The 23,874-nt window shown below is 35.6% G+C and overlaps 2 protein-coding genes across 2 annotated transcripts; both read right to left on the bottom strand.

The window, feature by feature from the left end:
• Positions 1 to 2,102: 2,102 nt before the first annotated feature.
• LOC116125776 lies at positions 2,103 to 4,606 on the bottom strand. The gene is made up of 4 exons (XM_031411492.1): positions 4,460 to 4,606; positions 3,902 to 4,028; positions 3,714 to 3,786; positions 2,103 to 2,604 (listed from the first exon to the last, which is right to left on the bottom strand). Exons 1-4 carry the CDS (start codon positions 4,485 to 4,487, stop codon positions 2,338 to 2,340), a joined length of 495 nt encoding a protein of 164 aa, XP_031267352.1. The 5' UTR covers positions 4,488 to 4,606; the 3' UTR covers positions 2,103 to 2,337.
• A 9,614-nt stretch (positions 4,607 to 14,220) lies between these two features.
• Positions 14,221 to 23,074, bottom strand: LOC116125804 (aspartic proteinase CDR1-like). Its single transcript, XM_031411514.1, has 4 exons — positions 22,888 to 23,074; positions 19,410 to 19,552; positions 16,630 to 16,745; positions 14,221 to 15,520 (listed from the first exon to the last, which is right to left on the bottom strand). Exons 1-4 carry the CDS (start codon positions 23,072 to 23,074, stop codon positions 14,221 to 14,223), a joined length of 1,746 nt encoding a protein of 581 aa, XP_031267374.1.
• Positions 23,075 to 23,874: the final 800 nt, after the last annotated feature.

Here is a 23,874-nt window from a genome sequence, read left to right as displayed (position 1 = left end):
TAATTTATTCACTTATTGATGTTTATTCATTTTAAATAGATTTGGAAAACAATTAGAAAAAGGTTGTTATTATATATCCCTATAAGATTGATCAATTTTAGCACACCCACGAAATATATATATCCCATTTGTTATAATTGTTTTCTTTGGTACTTTTGCAAGATTCTTAGTAATCTAAGGATTGTAGCATTTTTTGTAAGAAAGAATGTCATTGTCATCCATTGGTTTTCAATCTGTTAGTCAAAGACATTCTTTTTAAATACTAACATTTTGGTCCTTTAACTTATCCTTATTTTATTGAGCAAACAATATGTTCCGACCCGAGGTTTAGCGGAATTGTAACTTCCCACTCCTGGTTTCATAATTTTCAAATTCTCACCTTTAAATTAACACCGTTAGTGATTTTTAGGTTCTAACATAGTATAGAGTGTTATTACCAAATTACCCTTGACAAATAAATTAATAAATTACCTTTTTACCCACAAATTAGTAGAATTAGAAATAACCACTTTACTTTCAAATTTATTTCAATAACATCATCTTCTCCAACCTTCCTCTTCTTCGTGGCCACCTGTGACCTCCTACACTACGCGATTGCCATTTTCAGGCCAAATTGGCCTAATTCCAACGTTGTTGGAACTCCCCAACACCACCAAACACATCCTTTCACCTCCCTCATCAAAACCCCTTATCATCTCCACCCCTCTAAACCACCAAATCGCTAGAGCCACTCACTATGAAATCGTGCACTTCTTGCCGATTTTTGGTTGATTCCGGCGACAAAAACCTACCTCGACACAACCTTTTGATCTATTGGCGTCTCCTCTCTAAAAACCCCACAACCCGAAGCTATGATTGCCCGCCAGTAGCCGCCCACCACTCCCCCAAGGACTTCTGCGACAGTTTGAAATTATGTTTTAAATTGGAGTTTGTTTTGAAGCTTGGTTGAAGGGAAATTGATTGTTTATGGAAGTGTTTCTTGTCGTTGATCGATTGTATTTTTTTTCTAGCCATTTTCCCGTCACCAACCACCAAAACCACTTGCCGTTAGACTACACCCACCATCTGCTCAACCCTTTGCCCCAACCAACACCCAAGCACATATCCCCCATGTGTGCTGCTCCTGCGTGCACGGCCTACTACGCGTGCACGACACCATGCGCACAAGCCTGTGCAGCAACTGCCAGAACTTGGCCTCTACGAGGGCCAAGAAGTCGCCATTTGGCCACTACTTTTGGCCACGCAAAGGCCAATTCTGACTACTGTGACAAAAATCTTAGAAAAATGGTGCTTGTGAGAGAAATTTTAGATGTGGAGGGTTATTTTGAAACTTTTATTTTCATTTTAGATTTAATATAATACAAATGACCACTTTATCCTTTGATCATTACTTTAAATGGTTTTCTATTAATTTAAAGGTGAGAATTTAAAATTTATGAAACCAAAGATGTCCTTTGCTTTATTTTATTTCACCGCTCGTCAACTTGGAATTCACCTGTAAATTCTACTCGAATGTCGAATCATAAAAATACCCTTCCAAAAAAATAATGAAAAATGCATTGCTCAAAAAATACTAGTTTGTAATGTGCTTATCTAATAACTTTAAGGGAAAGGGTAATTATACATTAGCATTGTTTTTATAATGTAATTTTTTTTTTTTTTTTTGTTAAAGTACTTTTTTGGTCATTTTAATATAATTTTCAAATCACGGTCAACTAAGAGTCCAATAAGTCAAACAACTAAATGATTGTATTCGAAATGAATAACTTGACCAAAGCTACAAGAATAATTCTCCTTTTTCAAAATATTGTGTGAATAAGATAAAATCTTCACTCGCCACTCGGTCATTATGATAGCCAATTGGAAAATACTCAAACTGCGAATGAACCGGCCTTGATCCAACATATATCAAGCTTTCCAGAATCACACAAAAATTGGTTGGACCGTGAAACGGACTGGACACATAACCAGTTATGGGCCGTCTCCAAACGGGCCACACCAACACGTGTTTCTGATTTCTATTACAGCCGCAGTCCGCTCCCACATTTATTACCGTGCCATATTGCCTGTCCAATCATATCTGAATTCTGAAACATTCAAAATGCTAGAAATAGCTACTACAAGAACCAAATTTCATCACGGAGAGTGAAATACATTAAACGCCAACAAACTGAGGCTAAGCTAAAGATTTCTGGAACTGTTATTGCCCCAGTTATTTAAGAGCCGCAATTATTTATAAAGTTTTGCAGCCTCATTCTACTGGTGGCTGAATACAAGTATTCTTACATACAATATGTGATATGATTCAACAACTGAATGGAAAATGAATGATCTCTATTAAATTTGGTGGCGCGAATTCTGGAACATGACTATTGCAAGAGTCACTAATGATGCATATATTGCATTGGGCAACCTTTGCACCACCTTTCCAACGCCTGGCACCCCCTCGGTAGCCCTCTTTGTTGCCATTGCAACAGTTGGTGCTACCGCCAAAGTAATGATCAGTCCTTGACTAACAACAATGAACGTGTCTGATGTTAGCTGGCAAATAAAGTTCACAAATTCTTCATGATCGAGTTCGCCATCAAAATTTATGTCACAATCCTGAATACAGCACAAGAAACATATTTAGCTTTTCATTTACAAATTATGTCAAAACAGATATACAGACTCTCAAGGCTCTCAAGTGCCAAGCTCTAGAAGTTCTGTATAGGAAATGGTATGACAGACCTTCAATAGACCCTGTAAGAGGTTGGCTAAAGATACATCTTAATAGGCAATTCTGCAGAAATAAATTTATAAGAATAAAGCAAAATAAATCCCAGTTATTGGACAATCAGTTAAATTAAGCAATAGAGTTTTACAACAAAATCATAATGTTCTACCATGTTCTAACTCGTATCATTTAAGTTATGAAATCTATGAAACTTTTGCAGGAGCTGGGGCTAGGGCTACACAATAATACTGAAGTCCTGCAGAGCAAAAGGCAGATCTAAAAAAGTACTAGCTAAGTATGGACAACTGACTGCATAAACCCACGAGCATAAAATCAATTCCCAGCATGATCTCATTGGCCAGATTACATAATACCAAAAATAAATAAATAAATGACAAAAAAATGGTTGTTTTATAAATAATAATAAAAAAAAAAAAAAGACAAAAGTAATTGGTTAAATATGTTTCATTTAAGTAAAATTTCTTAAACTACCATAACAAATGGCTTTGACCAACTCTTTCTTGATACCAATATGGTACATTATTCATTTCCAAACTAAGAGTTCTAAAACAAGGACACAGAAGACATCTTTTGCTACCTTTTTCAGTATAAACACTAATAAAAACATCATTAAAAAAAATCCCTAATTACTCAAACCTTCTATTTGTGGAGCTTTAATCATGTTTCTTTCGTGTACGCACCTTCACAAACACTAATTTCTATGATCCATAAAAAAAATGTTGAAAGAAAAAATACGTGTTATTTCACTCTGCATAGCGGACAAATATTTTAATCAACTTCTAAAGATTCTTCCTCTGAAGAAGGTACCAAAAGGGAGAATTCATCAGCATCAATCAAAGTTTCGAAATGAGAAAATACTAATCCTGTACGAGCAACTTGTATATTATATGCTTGAATCAAACAAAATCAAGCTCTGAGTCAACATTATGTTGCAAGCAAACATTTCATTTACTAATGTCAGAACAAAGCTGAATACCTGCATCATAGCTCTGACTTGCTCTTTTGAGGGCGGATCAAAATGAGGGCCTGGTAATCGCTTATTAATGTCACTACAACATTATATATTAATTTTTTATCAGTGAGACTAACCTGCCAATTAATATAATAAAAAAGAAAATATATAAACCAATTGCTGGAAACTAATAAGAAAATGAAGCTTCTTACTTGTACACAAGCAAGACAGCAATATATAAATCTTCAAATGTCAAATTAGGCCTTCCAGGTTGATTTTTTATGCGATCATACACTTTATCTGCTATCAATCTTATTTGTTTCTCCCTCCATTGCTTACCTGCACATTTTTTAAATTATCAAAACAATCCATAGGATTAAAAGAAGTCCAATTAAAAATAATTATCTATTTATTTCAAAATATATATAAGTTAATCTATCTCCCTCACGCTTTTACGCCGATTTCTTTAGTGTTGTTTTAAATTGATTATTGACATGAAAAATTAAGTGTTTTCTGGGAAAAAAAAAAACTAAAAAAATTAAAATTTCATTTCCATGGGAATCAAACTGACAAAACAGTGTCTTTTATTTATTAGTTCTTTCACTTTTCTGCATATTCTAAGTTCAAAACGCAAGAAAAATCGTACCATTGAGATTGAAGAAACATACAACATATCAAACCATTTACCTAATCATTAGATTATAATATATAAAAATAAAAATAAAAACTTAATAAATATTATAATTGGAAGAATAATAAGAAAATGATACCGTGAAATTTGTCTAAGACCTGTCCCATCGTGAATGGGAATAAACGGGCTGTTGAGGCGAAAAGTGGAGACGGCGAGTCTGGGATCTAATGGTTTGAATTCATCTCTTATCGTAATGTCTAGGGTAATTTAATGTTTAAGCTTTATTAAAGACCCTTAAAGTTTTGAAAATACTATTCCACCTCCCGTGAGATTTTTCTATAAACATTAAACAATGATGGCAAAATAAAAAGGGTAAATATGTAATTATATATATATATATATATTGGTGATTATTGTTACTTATATTTTTAAAAACACTCTTGTTATTATTTTTTTCATTTTTCTCTCTTTTTTCTCCTCTATATGTTTTCCTTCTTCTTGTTTTTATTTTGATTATCTTACTCGAAGTAGCCTGATATTAAAGTTGGACTTTGAAATTCAATTGTTTGGAATGTTGGTAGCAGCCATAGTATCTAGCATAATGTGATTTTTGGGGCATAAAATTTGAGCTTAGTGATCCAAAACACAAAAATTTTTTTTTTTTTTTTTTTTTATGACCGATAGTGTCTGAGCCAACTTATATGTACTTCAACTAACTCTTCAGGACTTTGGAATTATCAGCCAGATAAGAGTTTCAATGGCTATCCCTATTAGTAATCGATAAGAAACTTGAACTCAAGACCTTTCAAATAATACACCCAAGAGTCTCTATCAAACCACTTAGCTATTCAGAGATAGTTAAATCCAAAAAATAATTGTGAGTCAATTTATAAGGCAAGTGCTCAAGGTTGAAGGACTTGAAGAGAAAAATAAAGTAATTGCACACGATAAGGAACATTTAAATAGCAATTTTCTTTTTTTTCTTTTTTTTTTTTCCATGTTGAGACTCTTAACAATTCGTGATTGAAATAATTCTAGGTATAAAGTTGTAACGCAGTTAAAAAAATTTAGTTTTAAGGGAAATGTTGATATTTTACATTTTTTATTATTGATTCTCGTTTGTTAATTAACCTCAAGGGAGGTGATAGTGTTTTTGGGGTCCTGATAAAATAAACTTAAACCTCAAGGGAGATCGGGTCATTATCCTAATCTAGAAGGCGGAACTAAGGAAGAGGAGCGTGGATATTTATGAAGAGAATTTTCAAATGGACTAATGCCAACGGAGATTTTTAATATAAAAGGCCATATGAGTCTATGACTAGTCAAATGTAGCCAATAGAGTAGAGCCACTTTGCCCGATATTTAATGGAGCACAATTTTGTGCTTCAAGTGTGGGTAAAGTGGTTTCTTTTTACACCCAAATCTTAAAACATAAGCATTTATGTTCTCTCACTTATTTTGCTATATAATACCTAAAATCTTAAAAGCTAAAAAGTTCAATTAAAACCCAAATAAGAGTGGTTCCAATCTTTACTCCAAAAATACACTTACATGAGTAGTGTTTTCTACCCACATTTTTTTAATCAAAAAACCTCAATTTCCATTCAATTCTCTATTTAATTGTAAAAGCTGGATGTAGAACTCAAATTTCCCAAGGACAAAAACATAATTTTCCTATTCAATATAACTTGCATACTCGGGCTATGATTTGAGCCGAGCCGTTCGCAAGCGGTTCGGGTGAAGCTCAATTCACAAATTGAGCCAATCTCGAGCCAATTATGACTCGGCTCAAGAGGCTCACAAGCCTATAGGAGCTCGAAAGGATATATATGTAAGTTTTTGCAATTATGACGGGCTTTATGAAATTTTCTTTTTGCATATAAAATTTAAAAAATTGTAGAAACCTAACTTCTTCTTCTTCCTCTGTCGATTCATTTCTCCTTCTCTTTAATCTTCTTCACTTTCTTCTTTCTTCTCCTTCTCTTTTTTTCTCCTCTTTGAAAAAATGCTACAAAGCTGATTGATGGCACCTTAGATCTACCGATTTTATTTCCTTATTCTTCACTTTTTTTTTTTCCTAAATTAGTTTTGGTGTTGATTGATGGTGTTAGGGGGTTGTGGCGGTTTGATTCTTTAGTTGTGAGCTACTATGGTGTTTTTCTTGATAGATTGTTGTGTATTTGTTGATTTTTATGGTTTGGGAAGGTGGGGTAGTGGTGGTTGACAGTTTGAAGAGGTTGGTTAAGGGTAATTCAAGAATGTTTGGGAGCTACCCACCAGCTGTTTTGGAAAATGCCTCACCCACTGCCCAATTTTCTTTTATGTTTGGTTTCTTTTAGGGCTAAAATCAAGCTCGAGCTCAACTTGATTCATTGTGCATACAGTGAATCGAGTCGAGCTCCAGCTACTTGCGAACTCCAAATTCTCCATTGAGCTCGAGCTCATCCTGTACATGCCAAGTCGAGTTCGATTAGCCCAAAGCTCGACTCGACTTGATAACAGCCCTTTTGCATACTAAGCAATTTATTTTTAGGGATTTTCTCCAACATAGGAAGTAGAATCAACATCGGATGAGGAATCCAAGGGAATAAGGAAATCAAGTGAAAATAGAAAGTGTTATGCCAAAAATACACACTAATGTCATACCAATCAGAGCTAAACAAGCACTTAAAAGTAAAGTGGTATTAGCTGTTGAAAGTCAAACTGCCTCAAAGAGATATTATATAAGACATGTCCCACCTTTATCAAAATAAAGGATCAAAATGAATAAGAGCTCTCCATGTGTCAAGGCAACTTGCAAAAACACTAATTACGTTGAGCTTAAAGGTGTACAAATTAGTAACTCTATTCATGAAATGAGGAGGCTGGGCAAATGAGAGCTAGGCATACGTTTGAGCTTCATTATTTTTCTTTGTAAAAAAGCATTACTTCATTTTTGTACGCCTTACAGGCGATATCAGAAAAATAATCTAAGAATAATAAAATAATAATGGATGTAGGATTCGCTTTAAGCATCCGAACCACTATAAAAATATCTTTTGACATCTTTTATTTATGTTCCTACAAACATATGTCACCACAACTCTCATAATCATTTCACATATAATTTCTAAGACTCTCTTAGTACTTTGCACGTACAACGTCGTTGGTGTCAAAATCATGCATCAATAGTTTCGTGCTAGAGGAAGGGCTTGATTCACATCAACTATCCATGTTTTTTCAACAAGTCTCAACTTCTTTAGCAAATTTCAGCTTTTTTTCGCAGAATCATGTTATCAGATGTGAAAATCCGAGCAGGATAAAGTCTAAATTTGGAGAAGCTGCAAACACAAGAATTGTAGCCCTTCGAGTCAGCTTTTTGATGATTTAAGAATCATCCAAATTCAAGATCTACAGCTCAAGTTATCATCAAAATATTGAAGCTTGTTCCATCTCAGGGCTCTCAGATTGCGTGACTAGATCACTCAGATCTAACGCATCAAAGCTCTCAAATCACATGGCCAGATCACTCAGATCACATTCATTAGAGCTCTCAAATCGCATGGCCAAATTGCTCAGATAGCACGCATCAAAGCTCTTAGATCATGTGGCCAGATCGCTCAGATGGCACACATCAGATCAGATCTCTTAGATCGTGTGGCAAGATCACCCAGATCGCGCGCATCAGATCTCTCAGATCACATGGCCAGATTGCTCAGATCACACGTATCAGATCTTTTAGATCACGCGGCCAGATCGCCCAGATCGCACACTCAGATCTCTCATATTAGAAAGATCTCTCTCTAGCTCCCAAGCTATCGAGCTCCTAAGCTCTCAAGCTCCCAAGCTATCTAACTCCCAAGCTCTTAAGCTTCCAAGCTATCGAGCTCCTAAGCTCTCTATCTCCCAAAGCGCTCAGATCACACGTTCAAGGTCATTGAGATCATGCATTCAAGATCATTGAGATCATGCGTTCAAGATCGGTGAGATCACGCGGTCAAGATCATTGAGATCACACATTCAAGATCATTGAGAGCACGCGTTCAAATCATTCAGATCGCACTTTCAAACACTCAGATCGCACTTTCAAGTGCTCAGATCGCACTTTCAAGCGCTCCAAATCGCTAACCTTGTGTTCTCAGATCAAGCTCTACTCTTTTTGATCGAACTCTTTGTGTTCTCAAATCAAGCTCCGCGCTTTTTGATTGAACTCCTTGTGCTCTCAGATTAAGCTCCGTGCTTTCTGATCGAACTCCTTGTGTTCTCAAATCAAGCTCCACACTTTCTAATTAAACTTCTTGTGTTCTCAAATCAAGCTCTACGCTTTCTGATCGAACTTCTTGTGTTCTCAGATCAAGCTCTACGCTTTCTGATCGAACTCTTTGTGTTTTCAAATCAAGCTCTACACTTTCTGATCGAACTCCGTGAGCTTCTTATGCTCACTTATCGAGCTCCTTATGCTCACTTATCGAGCTCCTTATGCTCTCTAATCAAGCTCATAAACTCGCTCATTTGCTTGAGATCACGTTTATTAGATCATTTAGATCGTGCGCTTCAAATCGCTAAGATCGCATGCACATATCGAGCTTCTTAAGCTCTCAGATCGCAAGCTCCAGGTCAAGCTCCTTACCTTCAGATCGCGCGCTTCGTTTTGTTCATATCGCATGCCTCAAACTCTTAGATCGAGCCCTTATCAGATCGCGATCAGCTCCTAACTCTCAGATCATGATCAACTCTCACCTCTGAGATTGCAAACAACCTCAAATTGTGTTCTCAGCTCTCAGATCGCGATCAATTTTCAGTTCGCAGATCGTGATCCACCTGTCAGTGTAAGAAAAAGAGTCAGAGAATTATAAAATAACAGTAGACGTATAATTCGCTTTAAGCATCCGAATCACTATAAAAATCTCTCTTGTCAATCTTTTATTTATGTTTCTTCAAGCATATGTCACCACAACTCTCATAATCATTTCACGTGTAATTTCTAAGACTCTCTAGCACTTTGCACGTATGACGTCATTGGTGTCAAAATCATGCATCAACAGAAAGTGAATATGACTAGGATCCAATCCCAAACAGGAGAGAGATCGCGTAATTCTCTTAAAAACAAACATTTATTTTCTACCCGAACTCCTACCCCACCAAGGAAAGTAACCTCTTAAAATTCTCTCTACTTTACTATGTAAAAAAGACTAATGGCATAGAATGATACACAATAATTCATACAGAAAAGCTTCATACTAAGCACTCCAATTGAAAGTTGACTGCAACGAATATTAGCATCTTACTTCTGTTTTAACATTGCAATCCTGCAAGAACTTTGCTATTTCTTGTACAAAGCAGTGGTCTACTTGACGAAGGCTTCAGAGACACCAAGTCAAGGATAAAGTGATAAAGCTACACATCATGACAGGGATCCCTTTTTGCAAGTCGACTTATACCAAGAAGAGCATGAGTCCCTTCGTAATTTTATTAACCAGTTTCACTCTAAAGTGATGAAATTTGGAGCTGCAAAACATACCTACACTCGAAATGCATTTTACAGAGCAGTAAGACAAGACAAACTTTATGAATCCTTCAGAGAACATAAATCTATAAACTATATATGAAAGCGAGATGAAGAGCTCTACTTGTTGCGGATGTCGAGGAACATATGTCCAAAAGACATAGGCCAAAGAGCGGGAAGGACTCAAGAAAGAGAAAAGAGGATAACTATGGGAACAAGAAACAAAAGCAGGCAACCTAACATTACCCAATAGCCCAAAGCTTTGACATTATTGCCACCCCAAGCGTATAAAGGAACAGAAATGTTATACATACTACTAGTTTTTACTAACAGTTAGATACCTTGGTAGGAATCCTTTAGCAAAAACCCATCTAATCCTATCAAAGATCTAATCTAATGAAACCTTCTTTAATTGCAGGGAAATTGAAAAAATATCTTACAAACCTAGGTGCCTCATCATTTTTAGGTTTAACAGTGGCAATCTTAGTCATGGATTCAAAGGCTAGTGAGTTTTATCACATCACAGTACCTATACAGTAAATTGTATGCCTCTTCATGGTTTCCACCTATGTTCTTTAGTGCCTGCCCTATACCATGTGTGTTTACTAATCTTCACCCCCCAATTATCGAATGTTTCATCTCTGATTTCATTCACATTAGGTTTGGGGTTTGACTTGACTTTCCTCTGCAAATTCCCTAGCTACCCACTTAGTCTTGGCCTCTGAATTAACCCTAACTATTTGATAGTTTTATTCAAGGTTGAATGTCATCCTCACTAGACCTTGAAGCATGTATCCTCCAAAGGTAGCCAGGTGTAGCACACTCAGTAGTGAACTTCTCATTCTTATTCTTCCTTTTTACCTAATGCAAACCTCACTTTATCACCTCTCTAAAGTGATATATGTATCTAAATGTTTGGCTTATTTCTAAATGAGGTGGTTCTTTTTTATCTGATTGCTCCACAAATTCTCTTTTTACAACTTCCCTAGATTGTTCTACAACTTCACTCTCATCCCCACTTGGCCACTACCTACATAATCATCATCATCGTCAGAATGGTAATCTCTCAAATTACAATCCTCATCTCCTAAAGGCTCACTATCACTACCTTTTCCTTGAACTACTTCTACCTCACTATCATCCCCAAACCCGCTCTCATTTGTCTTCTTCACTGTCATCCCCACTCTAATTAGCTGATGCGTTGCTACTACAACATACAATATAGCAAGTACACTAGTCGCAAAAAGTAATAAACTGATGAGTGAGGATCGTTCCCACGAGGATAGTGTTACTAAGTACCGATTTCTCTAGTTTAAGTCCTAATTGAAGCAACAATAAATTGGATTGATGGAAAATTAACAAACTAAATACAAATTAACAAAATACAAATGAATGATAATGAAATTAAAGCAAAACCACTTAACAAAAAAAAAATTAAAGCAAAACCCAACAACTTAACTAATTGAACATTGCTAGAAAATGATAAGGTGTTGATTTCACCTAGATACGCTAACCCAAATCATAGAATCTATTACCCAAGTTCTAATTCCTTGATTGAAAATCGAATTCCTTAAGTTGTAAAACATACCTTCTCAGGCTACATTTCCCTACTTATCCTTATTAAGCTTCCGCACCCAACAAAATGAAGATTAATAGTTCAAAGTCTTTTAAGCTTTATGGAATTCTATCTAGATTTCATAGATCGCTAAACCTATCTCTAGCGTTTGCTTAATCTACGGTATTTATCCCAAGAGGCACAATCACAAATCACTTCTCAGTCTCATTGTGAACAACACACATTTGAATGGTGATCAAGCATCCAAAAGTCATTAAGCAAAGAGATAAACACTCAATCATGAAATTAAAACTCAAAGTAAATCAATTCATATAAATTTGAATCATTGTATCAAGGTTACATCAAACCCTAGCTAAACAACTCAGTTCATACTCAAAAACGAAATAAAATAACAAAAACAAACTGAATCAAGATTCATCATTGAAAAACAAGCAAAAGATGGAGAAATCTTCTCTAATTTGAAGCTCAAATCTTCAATACTCTTCTCCTTCCAAGAGCTGCCTTCCAAATGACGAACCAAGTTCCCTTTCTCTTCCTTTTTGCTCTAATTTATACCTCTCTCACTTAAGGATGAAGCCCTAGCAAGCCAAAACGCGTCGTTTTATTTTTACATCTAATGTAGTTTTCGCTGCGGTGAAGCTTTTTCCTTGCCGCAGTGAGAAACTTTCAGGCCAAATTTGAGCATGAAAGAGTCTGAATCTGAAAAAGTTTTAAACATATGAATTGTAGCCCTTTCAATTATTTTTCTACTCGTTTAAGAATCAGAACAATACAAGGTCTACAGCTCAAGTTATGGCAGAAATACTAAAGTACATCCAAAGACATTTTTCTTCCATTTCCAGTGTACTTTTCACGATTTCAAGCCAAGTTTTCACCCTTGTCCAGTCAGAATTAGGAAAAACCCAAAACATGAAAGTTGTAGCTCTTCTTCTTAGCTTTCCAAAGCTTCTAAATTCAGGTCATTCTGAGTTTTCAAGCTCAAGTTACACAATTTATATTCAAAACTGTCATTTATGCTAAAAATCATTGTTTAAGCCTGCAAAAACAAATTAATAGAATTAGGTAGCAATTATGGCTCAAATTATATGAAAAGTATCTTAAATCTTATCAAAATTCAATGCAAAATTATAGGGTAAAATAGGATTATCATTAGCCCAACATCTATCAATTCCTCATGCTCTACATTTTAATTCACCTTCAAAGAAAGTTTTGGTTTAGTTTTGGGTGCAGTTTGGGTTATTCGTTCACTGAGATTTTTGGTTACTTTATGGGAAAGGATGGGATTATGCAAGTGGGACAATATCAATGTGCATGTTAATCCTATGAATACCCCTCTCACTTAACATCAATTGGCATGTTAATCCTATGAATACCCCTTTCACTAAACATCTTGAACATGGAGGTGAAATCAATCTCATTATCTACCCTATACTTAGTACTTGAGCAAGGCAAGTTGACAGACGCATCATATAATTCATCAGCACTTAAAGGCAACCCACTACTCAACATCCTAGCATCGTCTTTTAAACTAATCCTACTATATGTGTCAGGAGTAACATACGAAATCCAATAAGGTTCTCCAAACATGGTTATGTCAAAACTAATTTTTTCTTCTTCAAACCTTTATCAACAATACATAACACACTATATGATCACCTAAGTGCACAGTAACAATAGTATAACCCAACTTTTATTGCTTCATCAACAAGTCATAACATTTATTTTATTACTTCATCAACAAGTCATACACAAACACACTATATCACCAAACAGTACACCACAACAGAACAAAAGCAACCCTAAATATACGCTACAAAAATAAATTAAGAAAACAATTTCATCATTTTCTCCAAAGCACGAAACTACCCAGTACACTTATATTGTACAAAACAACACCACCCCCATTTCGTTCACTTCACCAAACAGCTACGAAACAAAACATGGTTATACAAAAAGCTCCGCTTCGGTTGCAACAGAAGTAAAAAAATCTTAATAAAAAATCAGTTGTCATAACAATAAACCCATTTTAAACTCCATACAATATCACTATCAAATAATATTAAAAAACTCATTTTTTGACCTAACAAAAAAGTGGTTCGTTCATATAAAAGATCATATATACAACATGCATTCACATTTGTCATACCATTAACAAACAAAAAAAAAAAACATAGAACCAGATATATGAGCAAAGTTCCCATTTTTATAACAGTTTAGAGTACCTTCGGTCTTTACATACTTCACTATCATACAAGAAAACTTTTCTAGAAAAAAGACAAGGTTTAAAGTAACGGTTACAGAAGAAACTAACCCCGTTCTTCTTCAACTTCTTGCACCAGTGTCTTCACGATTTCAAAGTCTTGAGCTTTTGGTTTTTTGTTTCGCTAATGGTTCTTCATTACTTGAATATGGTGAGTTCTCTAAGGGTTTCATTCTCTGTGTATTTGACACGATGATGGAAGGAAGAAGAAGTGAAAAGTGAAAAGTTGGGAATAAATAATCCATGTAGTATATAGCCTAGGGTGATAAGCTTGCCCATCAACGCTAGCTGAAATTTTGTTTTTCAATTTTCAAAAAATAAATCAGGTGCAAAGACTTTAATGCCCCTAAACTGTCTGATTTAACAAAGTTGTTATAACAATAGTCTGACATAAGAGGGGGAGATTTGGTTTAATCTAAACCTCAAAAACTGACAAGTATTAGTTTGTGGTATCAAATCATATGCTCTTTATTGTAGATTTTCTCGTTTATGACACATTAAGTAAATTTCTTGATACTTTTTTATTAACCAATAATTTGATTACAGATATCGTAACACACTAAGCACAATGAAACTTAATCACGCCTTGGTGCAATCGGTTGGTTTAAAAGACACAGTCTTTTTCTCAGTATCATACCCAACCAAAAAATTGGTCTGCGCTAAGTTACCGTAAATTGGAAGGCTTCGTTCATCTTTATCACCCATAAATGTGAAACAAACAACTTCCTCACTAATTCTGATGAATGTGTTCAAAGGACTTAACGTCACATCCGCACCAGTGAAATGTACTGTTATATTTGGAACATTCAAATCACTCCTCGCACTGTAACATAGATCAAGTACAGCCCTCGAGTCTTTGATAGGCTCAGCATCAATGGCTTCTGAAACAGCTGAGATCAATTTAGAGTTGAATGATTCCGGCAAAAACGTCAATGTAGTCCCTGAATCGATTATAATGTTACCCTCCAAATCTCCTTCTGAGGAATCATTAAAAACAATTCTATTATTGTTGCCAACACTGATTGCTTCAAGTGTAACAAAGTAGAAAGTTTTTGGTTCTTTAGAAATCAAAGGAGTCGAAACGACCCCAGAACCCGAAACGACGCCATTGCTACCGAAGTTAAGTTTGCTTGAAGCATTATCCTCTGATGATGAGGATGACAATGGAATCAAGCAGTGAGAAAATTTGCCACCAATTGAATCACCCAATTGAGTAACAAGGGATACCTCACCGCCGCCAAGCCCAACTATGCCAGTTGTTTTATTATCAAAAGTACCATCATTTTGGTGTCCGCAACCGATGATGGTTTTCGGCAGACTCTCAGGGCGGCTAGATGTTGAACCCAAAGTAACAGTATCGATAGCAAGATCGCCACGTGAGAAGGAATTGTCACCGTAAGAAACTGAATATAGGCAAGTTTGGTCGTCGGAGCAAGATGAACCCTCAAGGGTTTGACATTGGTTTGAGGAGCAAGAAAGTTGTTTGTAGGTAGAGGATTTTCTGGGGTCGAAAAAAGGAGCTTCTTGGTCGAAACACTGAGAGCAAGGTTTGCATTGTGTCCATATAAGATCACTACCAGTATCGGCAATGGCGAGAATCTGAAAAGGTGGGGAACCGATTGAAATATCTATAAGATACTCACCATGGTCGGAGATTATATCAGCTTGTGCTGTATTTGGATTGAATCGGTTGACATGATTAAAAGAACGACGTATGGCATTGAAGACTCGTTCATAGTGAGTTTGTTTTGGGTTGTAAATGGGAGACTTTGGGGAGTCACGATGGATTAGTTCAAGACTAAACCCTCCTCTCTTTGCTTCTGTAAAACAAACAATGGTGACTGATAATATTGAAAATGCAAAACAGAAGAAAAAGCGACTACTCCAAACGGGTTCCATCAATTAACTTGTGGTAGTGATTAAGAAGATGATGTGGGTAGGAAATCTGTATTATCTGGTTGTTTATATAGCAAAAGGGAATTTTCTGTTGATTTAGTGATCAAAATTAGAGCAATTAATGTGATTGGGATTTTGGAAGTTCACAATTGTTTGATTGTTGGATTTATTTTTTGGGATTTTCCACTATCTTAAGCAAATCATACAGCCTTAAATTACATCTTTGATATATAGTAAGAGCATCTCTAATAGCTTTTTTTATTTTAAAGAGCATCTTTCATATAAATAAAGAGTAATTTCGTTCATTTTAAAAATATAAAGAACATAATTTTTATTCAAATCCAATAGACTTTTTAAATTTAATGAAAATGCTTTTTAATAAAGAGACTTAATGGAAAAGAGAATTAATAAATAAAATGCATAGGAATTTGTAATTTATTAATTAAAATTATGATAGAGAGTGAAATTTGACTCTTTAAATGTGGAGAGTCAAACTCACTTTATAATTTATATTTTAAAGATAAAGAGTTTGTGGGACTCTTATTTTTATGGATAGACTCTTTATAATAAAGAGTTTGGGTCATATAGAGAATCTTTGGAGATGCTCTAATAAATTAGGTAATTAGAAAAAAAATATATATATACATTGAATTTGAAATTTTTTGCACTGTAACACGATAATAATTAATAAGGTAGAACTAATTTTGTTTTCTCGTTCATACTTTCAATATCAGACTTTCAAAGAAATCATTGTAACAGTGATTTTTTTAGTTTGATTCCTTAAAAAAGAAAAAAAAAAGCTACACAAAAAATGAAAAAATCAATATCAGGAGATAGATGGATGAGAAAAAAACATTGAAATAATGAATGATAAAAAGGTTAACTTAAAAATTTACATTTAAAAGTAGAAATATATTGGAAATATTAGATTTTTCATTGAATGAGAATCTTAATGCTAGAGAAACCGTATTGGAAAAAAATAAATATTTAATTCATGATATCAAATAATATTTTAGTTCAAACATTAAAGGAAAAACAATATTCATTTTTCAATGTTATTAAATTTGGACCTGATTCAAGGGGAGAGCTAACCTAAGGCAATTCCCTAATTTAAGTGGAAGCCAAAAGGCAATTGCCTTACTTCCGTTCACCTCATCTGCATACCAGAGAGTACTTTGAATGATGCATGCAATACTTTGCCATATACGCTGTCATATTTGACATTGTAATAAATGGTCAATTATTAATACTGTTAATGATATTTTCAATTACTTATTCATAGACGAAGATATCTTGATCTTACATGATATTTTAGAACTAAAATCTATGGAATTGGACTATTTTGATTAGAAGAAAGTTTAGACAATTACAGAGTATTACAGAATTACTCTCAAATTTTGTCATTAAGTATAACCTTTAACTTTACCTTTGTCATCGTTGGATTAATAAAAATGAATGATTTATAGAGAGTGCCAAATAATTAAGTCAAGAATTTAAGTTATAGTATCGTGACTCAATCAGTTAAAGGATAAATTAGTAATTTAAAAATTGAAACTTCTTTAGCTTGATGATGGAGTCAAACCCTTTCTCAAAATAGGCTCATACAATTGAGGACAAAAGAAAATTTCAAAAAAAATGAAAATACAGGCTGTGAAATATGAACAACAAATTTAAATGTAATCTGTTCATGAAACTTTTTATGATTTTGTAATTAATAATTGTTTAAGGAAATCAATGCAAGAGAAAGGGAAGTCAATATAACAAAGAAGGAAAGCCAGCCAAGACAACAACTAGCGAATGACAAAAAGGAAATAAATCTGCTCAAATCATAGCAGAAACAGAACAGATTCCAACACTAGACATAGAAGAGAATTTACCAAGATTATACCTATACAAGGTCAACCATGATTTCTTTCCATTGTTGATATGTGCTAGTTAATACACACCGCAATTCTCTCAATGCGGTGTAACGATAATTTTCTTTTTATTATCTAAAACATATAAACAATACATTCAACATTCAATAAAAGAATATAGTTTATCTTTCATGGTATCTGAACATTGCTCTTGGCTTCTCCCTTAAACACTACAGCAACCACACAATATCCTGTTGAATTCCTAGGATAAGAATGTGAAAACTTAGGAGTTATCTAGGCATTATCTATTTTTAAAATTTAAAAGTTAGGATAATCCTAACTTAGGGTTATCAAGATATCTAGATTTAGTCTATAACTAGAGATGTATGATATGTATTTCTTTAAGTGAATAAGAGTATATAAGTTTTTCCTCTATTTTCATATCCGTACCCATTCACTTCAAACATAATTGTTAATGCATGATTTTGACACCAACGACCTCACACGTGCAAAGTGCTAAGAAGGTCTTAGAAATTACACGTGATTAATGATTAATGTGCTGAGATGATATATGTTTGAAGAAACATACATAAAATATTGACAAGAGAGATTTTTATAGTGGTTCGGATGCTTAAAACGAATCATACACCTACTGTTATTTTATTATTCTCTGACTATTTTTCTAGTATTGCCTATAAAGCGTACGAAAATGGAGAAATGTTATGTTTATAGAGAAAAATAAGCTCTCATCTATCCAGCCTCCAGCCTCTTCTTTTATGAAGAGAGGTGTACATTTATACCTTTGAGGTCAATGTAATGAGTGTTTTTGTAAGTTGTCTTGACATATGGGGACCACTCCTTAATCCTTATCTTAAAATGGGATAGGATTGATATAATATCTCTTAGGTCGGTTTGGTCTTGACAGCTAAGGTTATTTTGTCCTTTAAGTGCTTGTTGAGCTCTGATTGGTGAAACTGACATCAGCTTATGTCAGCCTTTATTTTTTAGGCATAACGGAAGCTCCCTAGTTCTTGAGATTCAAGGAATTGAATCTTGAGAACTTCATGATTATGCCACGACTTGACTTGACTTCAGAGATGTTTACTCTTCGAGTTGAGAGCTAGAACTACGATCTGAGAGCTTGGAGCGATCTGAAGCTGATCATGATCCGGTATCTGACATAAAATGTCTAGTAGACGAATTCCTAGAGAGAGTTGACGTCAGAAACCCAAACACATAGTTCAGATGTCCTAAACAAACATGTCAACTTAAAACAGTCATAACTTTTGATCCGAGAGGAGTTTTGGAGCCCATAAGATATGCACGGAAAGCGCATTCCGAGCTCTATGTTGTGGCAATAGAGACAGCCAATTGGGGTCATTTTCGAGGTCAAAATCCATCGTTTCAATATGTTTTGAGGCTGTTTTGAGTTTTCTACGTATTTTTTCTGAAGCTGGCAGCTGGTCACGATCTAAGAACTGAGAACTGATAATGATCTAAGAGCTGAGAACACGATCTGAGGTTGTTCGCTATCTTAGAGCTGAGAGTTGATCACGATTTGAGAGCTAGGAGCTTATCGTGATCTGATAAGGGCTCGACCTGAGAGCTTGAGGCACATGATTTAAGCGATCTCAAGCGCGCGATCTCAAGCGAACGAGCAAGCTTATAAGCTCAATCAAAGAGCATAAGGAGCTCGATCTGAGATCATAAAGAGTTCAACAGAAAGTACGAAGCTTGATTTGAGAATACAAGGAGTTCAACTAGAATGCATGAAGTTTAATCTGAGAACACAATGAGTTCAATCAGAAAGCGCGAAGCTTGACCTGAGAATACAAGGAGTTAGATCAAAAAGCACAAAGCTTGATCTGAGAACAGAAGAAGTTCGATCAGAAATCGCGGAGCTTGATCTAAGAACACAAAAGTTTGATCAGAAAGTTCGGAGCTTGATTTGAGAACATAAGAAGTTCGATCAGAAAAAGTGGAGCTTGATCTGAGAATACAAGAAGTTCGATCAGAAAGCGCGATACTTGATCTGAGAACACAAAGAGTTCGATCAGAAAGCACGAAGCTTGATCTGAGAACACAAGGTTGGCGATATGGGTGCTCAAAAGCACAATCTGTACGCTGGGAAGCGCGATTTGGGTGCTCAGAAGCACGATCTGGCCGTTAGAAAGCGCAATCTAAATGACCTTGAATGCATGATCTCAATGATCTTGAACATGTAATCTCAACAGCTTGGGAGCTCATTAGCTTGGGAGTTCGATAGCTTGGGAGCTTGTTAGCTTGGGAGCTACGGAGCTTGGGACCTCGTTCACATTTGAGAGATTTGATGTGTGTGATCTAGGTGATCTAGCCACGTGATCTAAGAGCTTTGATGCATGAGCGGTCTAGCCACGTGATCTGAGAGATCTAATGCATGCAATCTGAGTGATTTGGCCACGCGAAATCTGAGAGCTCTGATGTGTATGATCTGAGAGATCTGATATGTGCAATCTAAGCGATAGAGATGGGTGTCTGCCCCGGCCTCGCGGGGATCCGGCTCGACTCTACCCAAATGGGGCAAGGAATCCTTGAAAAATTCGGGGATAAGGCTGGGGATGGTCCTCAGAAAAATCCCTGCACCCGGGGACGGGCCAGGGGAGGGGATAGTGTAATCCCCGTCCCGCCCCGCTTTTTTGAGAATTTTATGTTTTTTTTGTTCCCTTTGCGAGATTGTATATAAAATAAGAGTTTAAATCATGGTTTTAAGAAATGTATCTAAATTTATGATATTTACTTTTATAATACTTTCTAATGTTTGTATTAAATTTATAGAAAAATAATTTAAACGAGGGAGTCTAATAATTAAATATATGCATTATTACTTTATGAATTTCACAAAATAATAATACATGGCCCAAAAATAAATTTGATTAGATTATTACAATTTACCAAACCAATATATTATGAGGTTTATGTCGCAATGGATGATTTGAGTATATTATTAGGTTTATGTTTCATCCTTAAGGATGTTTATATTTTATTGCTTTGAAATCCATGAGCATGTTTTAATTTTTGCCAAGAAATTGTTGTTATTCACCATATTCATATCAATTCTCAACGAAATTTTCTTTCAAGTATTTATTTTATGAATTTTAGTAGATGAGACTATTTCAGTAGAATATTACAGTGTCTCAGCAACATAAAACATCAGAATGTGGAATCTAAATTCCTCTATTTAATACTATATAGAAAATGTGTCACTAACTTAGTAACAATTAAATTAGTTTATGGTGGTAGTTATGTATTGCTTTTTAAATCTTAATTTAAATTTTACAAGAAATTATTGATTTTATATTTTCTTACCCTAAATTCAACCTTTTTAATGAATTAACTACTGAAATTAAGCAGTCAAATTGTCAAATATAGTACCTACCAAAGTGCTAGTTTCTCACAATTAAAATAATTAAAATAATTTAATATTATTGTCGTGAGAACATACGAAAAGTTTTGATCTACATGGGGCAAAAATCCCCACACAAAAAATCCCCGTTCATCAGGCTAGGCCGGGGATGATCATGAGAAAAATCCCCCCCCACAGGGACGGGCCGGGGATGGTCATGGGAGTGGGTAACCAGGACGGGGATGGGGAATGGGGTCCCCAGCCTCGACCCGGCCCTTGCTCATCCCTACTGAGCAATTTGGCCACACGATCTGAGTGATCTACTCATGCGATCTGAGAGCTCTGATGTGTCCAATATAAGCGATCAAGCCACGCAATCTGAGAGCTTTGATGCGTACAATTTGAGCGACTTGGCCACGCAATCTAAGAGCTCTGATTTGGAATAAGCTTTGGTATTTTGACAATAACTTGAGTTGTAGGCCTCGGATTTGGATGATTCTTAAACCATCAGAAAGCTCGATTGAAGGGCTACAATTTTTGTGTTTACTGCTTTGCCAGATTCAGACTTTATCCTACTCATATTTTCACATCTGATAACATGATTCTAGAAAAAGAAGCTGAAATTTGCTGAAGAAGTTGAGATTTGCTAGAAAGACATGGAATGCTTATGTAAATCATGCCCCTCCTATGGCGCCAAACTGTTGATACGCGATTTTGACACCAACGACCTCGCACGTGCAAAGTGCTAAGAAGGTCTTAGAAATTACACGTGATTAATGATTATGGTCCTAAGATGATATATGTTTGAAGAAACATAAATAAAAGATTGGCAAGAGAGAATTTTATAGTAGTTCAAGTACTTAAAGCGAATCTTATATCCACTGTTATTTTATTATTCTCTGACTATTTTTCTGGTATTGCCTGTAAAGCGTACAAAAATGGAGAAATGTTTTGTTTACAGAGAAAAATAAGCTCTCATCTATCCAGCCTCTTTTTTTATGAAGAGAGGTGCACATTTATACCTTTGATGTCAATGTAATTAGTGCTTTTGTTAGTTGTCTTGACACGTGGGGAACACTCCTTAATCTTTATCTTAAAATGGGATAGAATTGATATAATATCTCTTAGGTCGGTTTGGTCTTGACAACTACTGTTATTTTGTCCTTTAAGTGTTTGTTGAGCTCTGATTGATGGTGTTGACATCAGCTTATGTCAGCCCTGATTTTTTAGGCATAACAATAGTGAATTTTGTTTCTCTCAAACTTTTTAAAGATAATTATAGGTTGTGGAAAACACAAATTGAAGCACTGGCTGAAAGTTAGGAGATAAAAGGGTTCTTAGATAGAACCTATCCTAAACCTAATGAGTTTATCAACAACTCAATTGCAATATCTGAAGGAGCTACAAGTTGCAACTAAAAAGGAGTATGTGATGAACCCAAATTACATCCATTGGAGGAAATCAAATCAACTTCTTCCTAGATAGATTGTTGCCACTCTTTCAAACGAGGTTCCACGACTTGCTATTGGACTTAAAAAATCAATACAAGTATAGAGAACTCTTGCATATCACTGTGCCCAAAACACTAAAGACTAAGAGTTCTATTTAATACAAAAAAATGCATTTGCATAACAAAAAGAATGTTAAAAGCACCAATGAGTATAAATTTGTAATTGTTGATACAAAAACTCGCAACAACCAAAGATACCCAGTCGACTATGGCTGGACTGAGTAAGATTTGTGTGTGATTATAAATAACTAGCTAAGAATGGATTGGAGAATCCGCAAAATAAGAACATGAGAGACTTTTAAAGTGGTTTGGCGGGTTGAGACCAAACCTACATTATAATATTGCTTAGTATTTATATTACATACAAGGTGATTACAGGATGATAACAAGTAATAACTGAGCTAAGACTTTCTCTATGTGAGTTTCATATGCTTGTGCGAATAATCAATCCACCAAAACGAAGGAGGTGACCCCCTTTTATACACACAGTCTGACAATGGTTGAGGGTTGGTATTACAGGATGGATTACACGCATAACCCCCCTAATCTGAATCTGAGTCAGCCCCCTCTCATGCTTAAGTTTGAACACTCATGCTTAATACTGATGAGATTGTTAGAGAAGTCATCCGCTATAAGAGCAACACGTGAGACAATTCTGACAGCTAAATTTCGGTATGGTGTATAGACAGGTGGCACAAATCTAGTCATCGAAAAATCATACACAACATTAACCCCCCATTTTTGGAGGTTAAAGTCAGGCTTCAAAAACTTTCCTCTGGCAATTTGCATGATAGATGGAGCACGAGCTATGACAACTGGTCGTTAGGGCGAGCTTGGGCTGTCTTGTTAAACCTGAAGTCTCCCCACCTTTTAGCCTACGTCGCTTAGTCACATCCAAGGTCTCTTCATTTGACCCTTTGACAGTGCAATGAATGAAGATGTGCTCGTGCGCCTTTCCTAGGCGTACGAAAGCATTAGAAATGATTGCAGTTAGGGAGGCAAAAGGGCGTATGTACCTCTTTGTCGAGCACAATGAAATGACGGCAATGATGAAGGTTTCGGGAATGGTTAATAGTTGGCATCCCCTCCTATCTATAAATACAACCACCTTGGCTTGGGTTGTCTTCTACCATTGCTTTCGTTCTTTTGCATTTAGAAAGAGGTTTTTATAGTTCCTTCTGATTCATTATTCAGTTGAGGCTTCAGAATTTCCTACGGCAAGGTTTGTCTTTCTCCTTTCCTTGACTATGTTTTCCATTTCGTTGGCATAATGCCTGACATGTTTTTAACTGAAACCTTTCTCCCTTCTTTGCAGATGTCGCCATTCGACACCTTTCTTTATTAGGGAGGAGACGAAAACTATAGAAACAACAACCCCCACCAGTTGTCATTGGCACCTCCATCGAGTGAGGTCCGAGTCATGCTCCCTCGCTGTACTTCAAGCTGTGATAACAAGGTTACTTCTCAGTTGGCCCGCCCTAACCAGGCAGAACCTTCATTTGTTGTTCCTCTCGGCAAGTTGTGCCCCAACTAACTGAAGGTTGGTACTTGGAGGGGTGTTGACAATCGAGGTAAGGCCCTGATAATTG

Source organism: Pistacia vera, unplaced genomic scaffold (genome assembly GCF_008641045.1).
Source record: "Pistacia vera cultivar Batoury unplaced genomic scaffold, PisVer_v2 Contig171, whole genome shotgun sequence".
In the NCBI taxonomy this organism is placed as follows: domain Eukaryota; kingdom Viridiplantae; phylum Streptophyta; class Magnoliopsida; order Sapindales; family Anacardiaceae; genus Pistacia; species Pistacia vera.
Note: the sequence above shows the minus strand (reverse complement) of the source record. Positions and strands in the feature narration are given on the sequence as shown.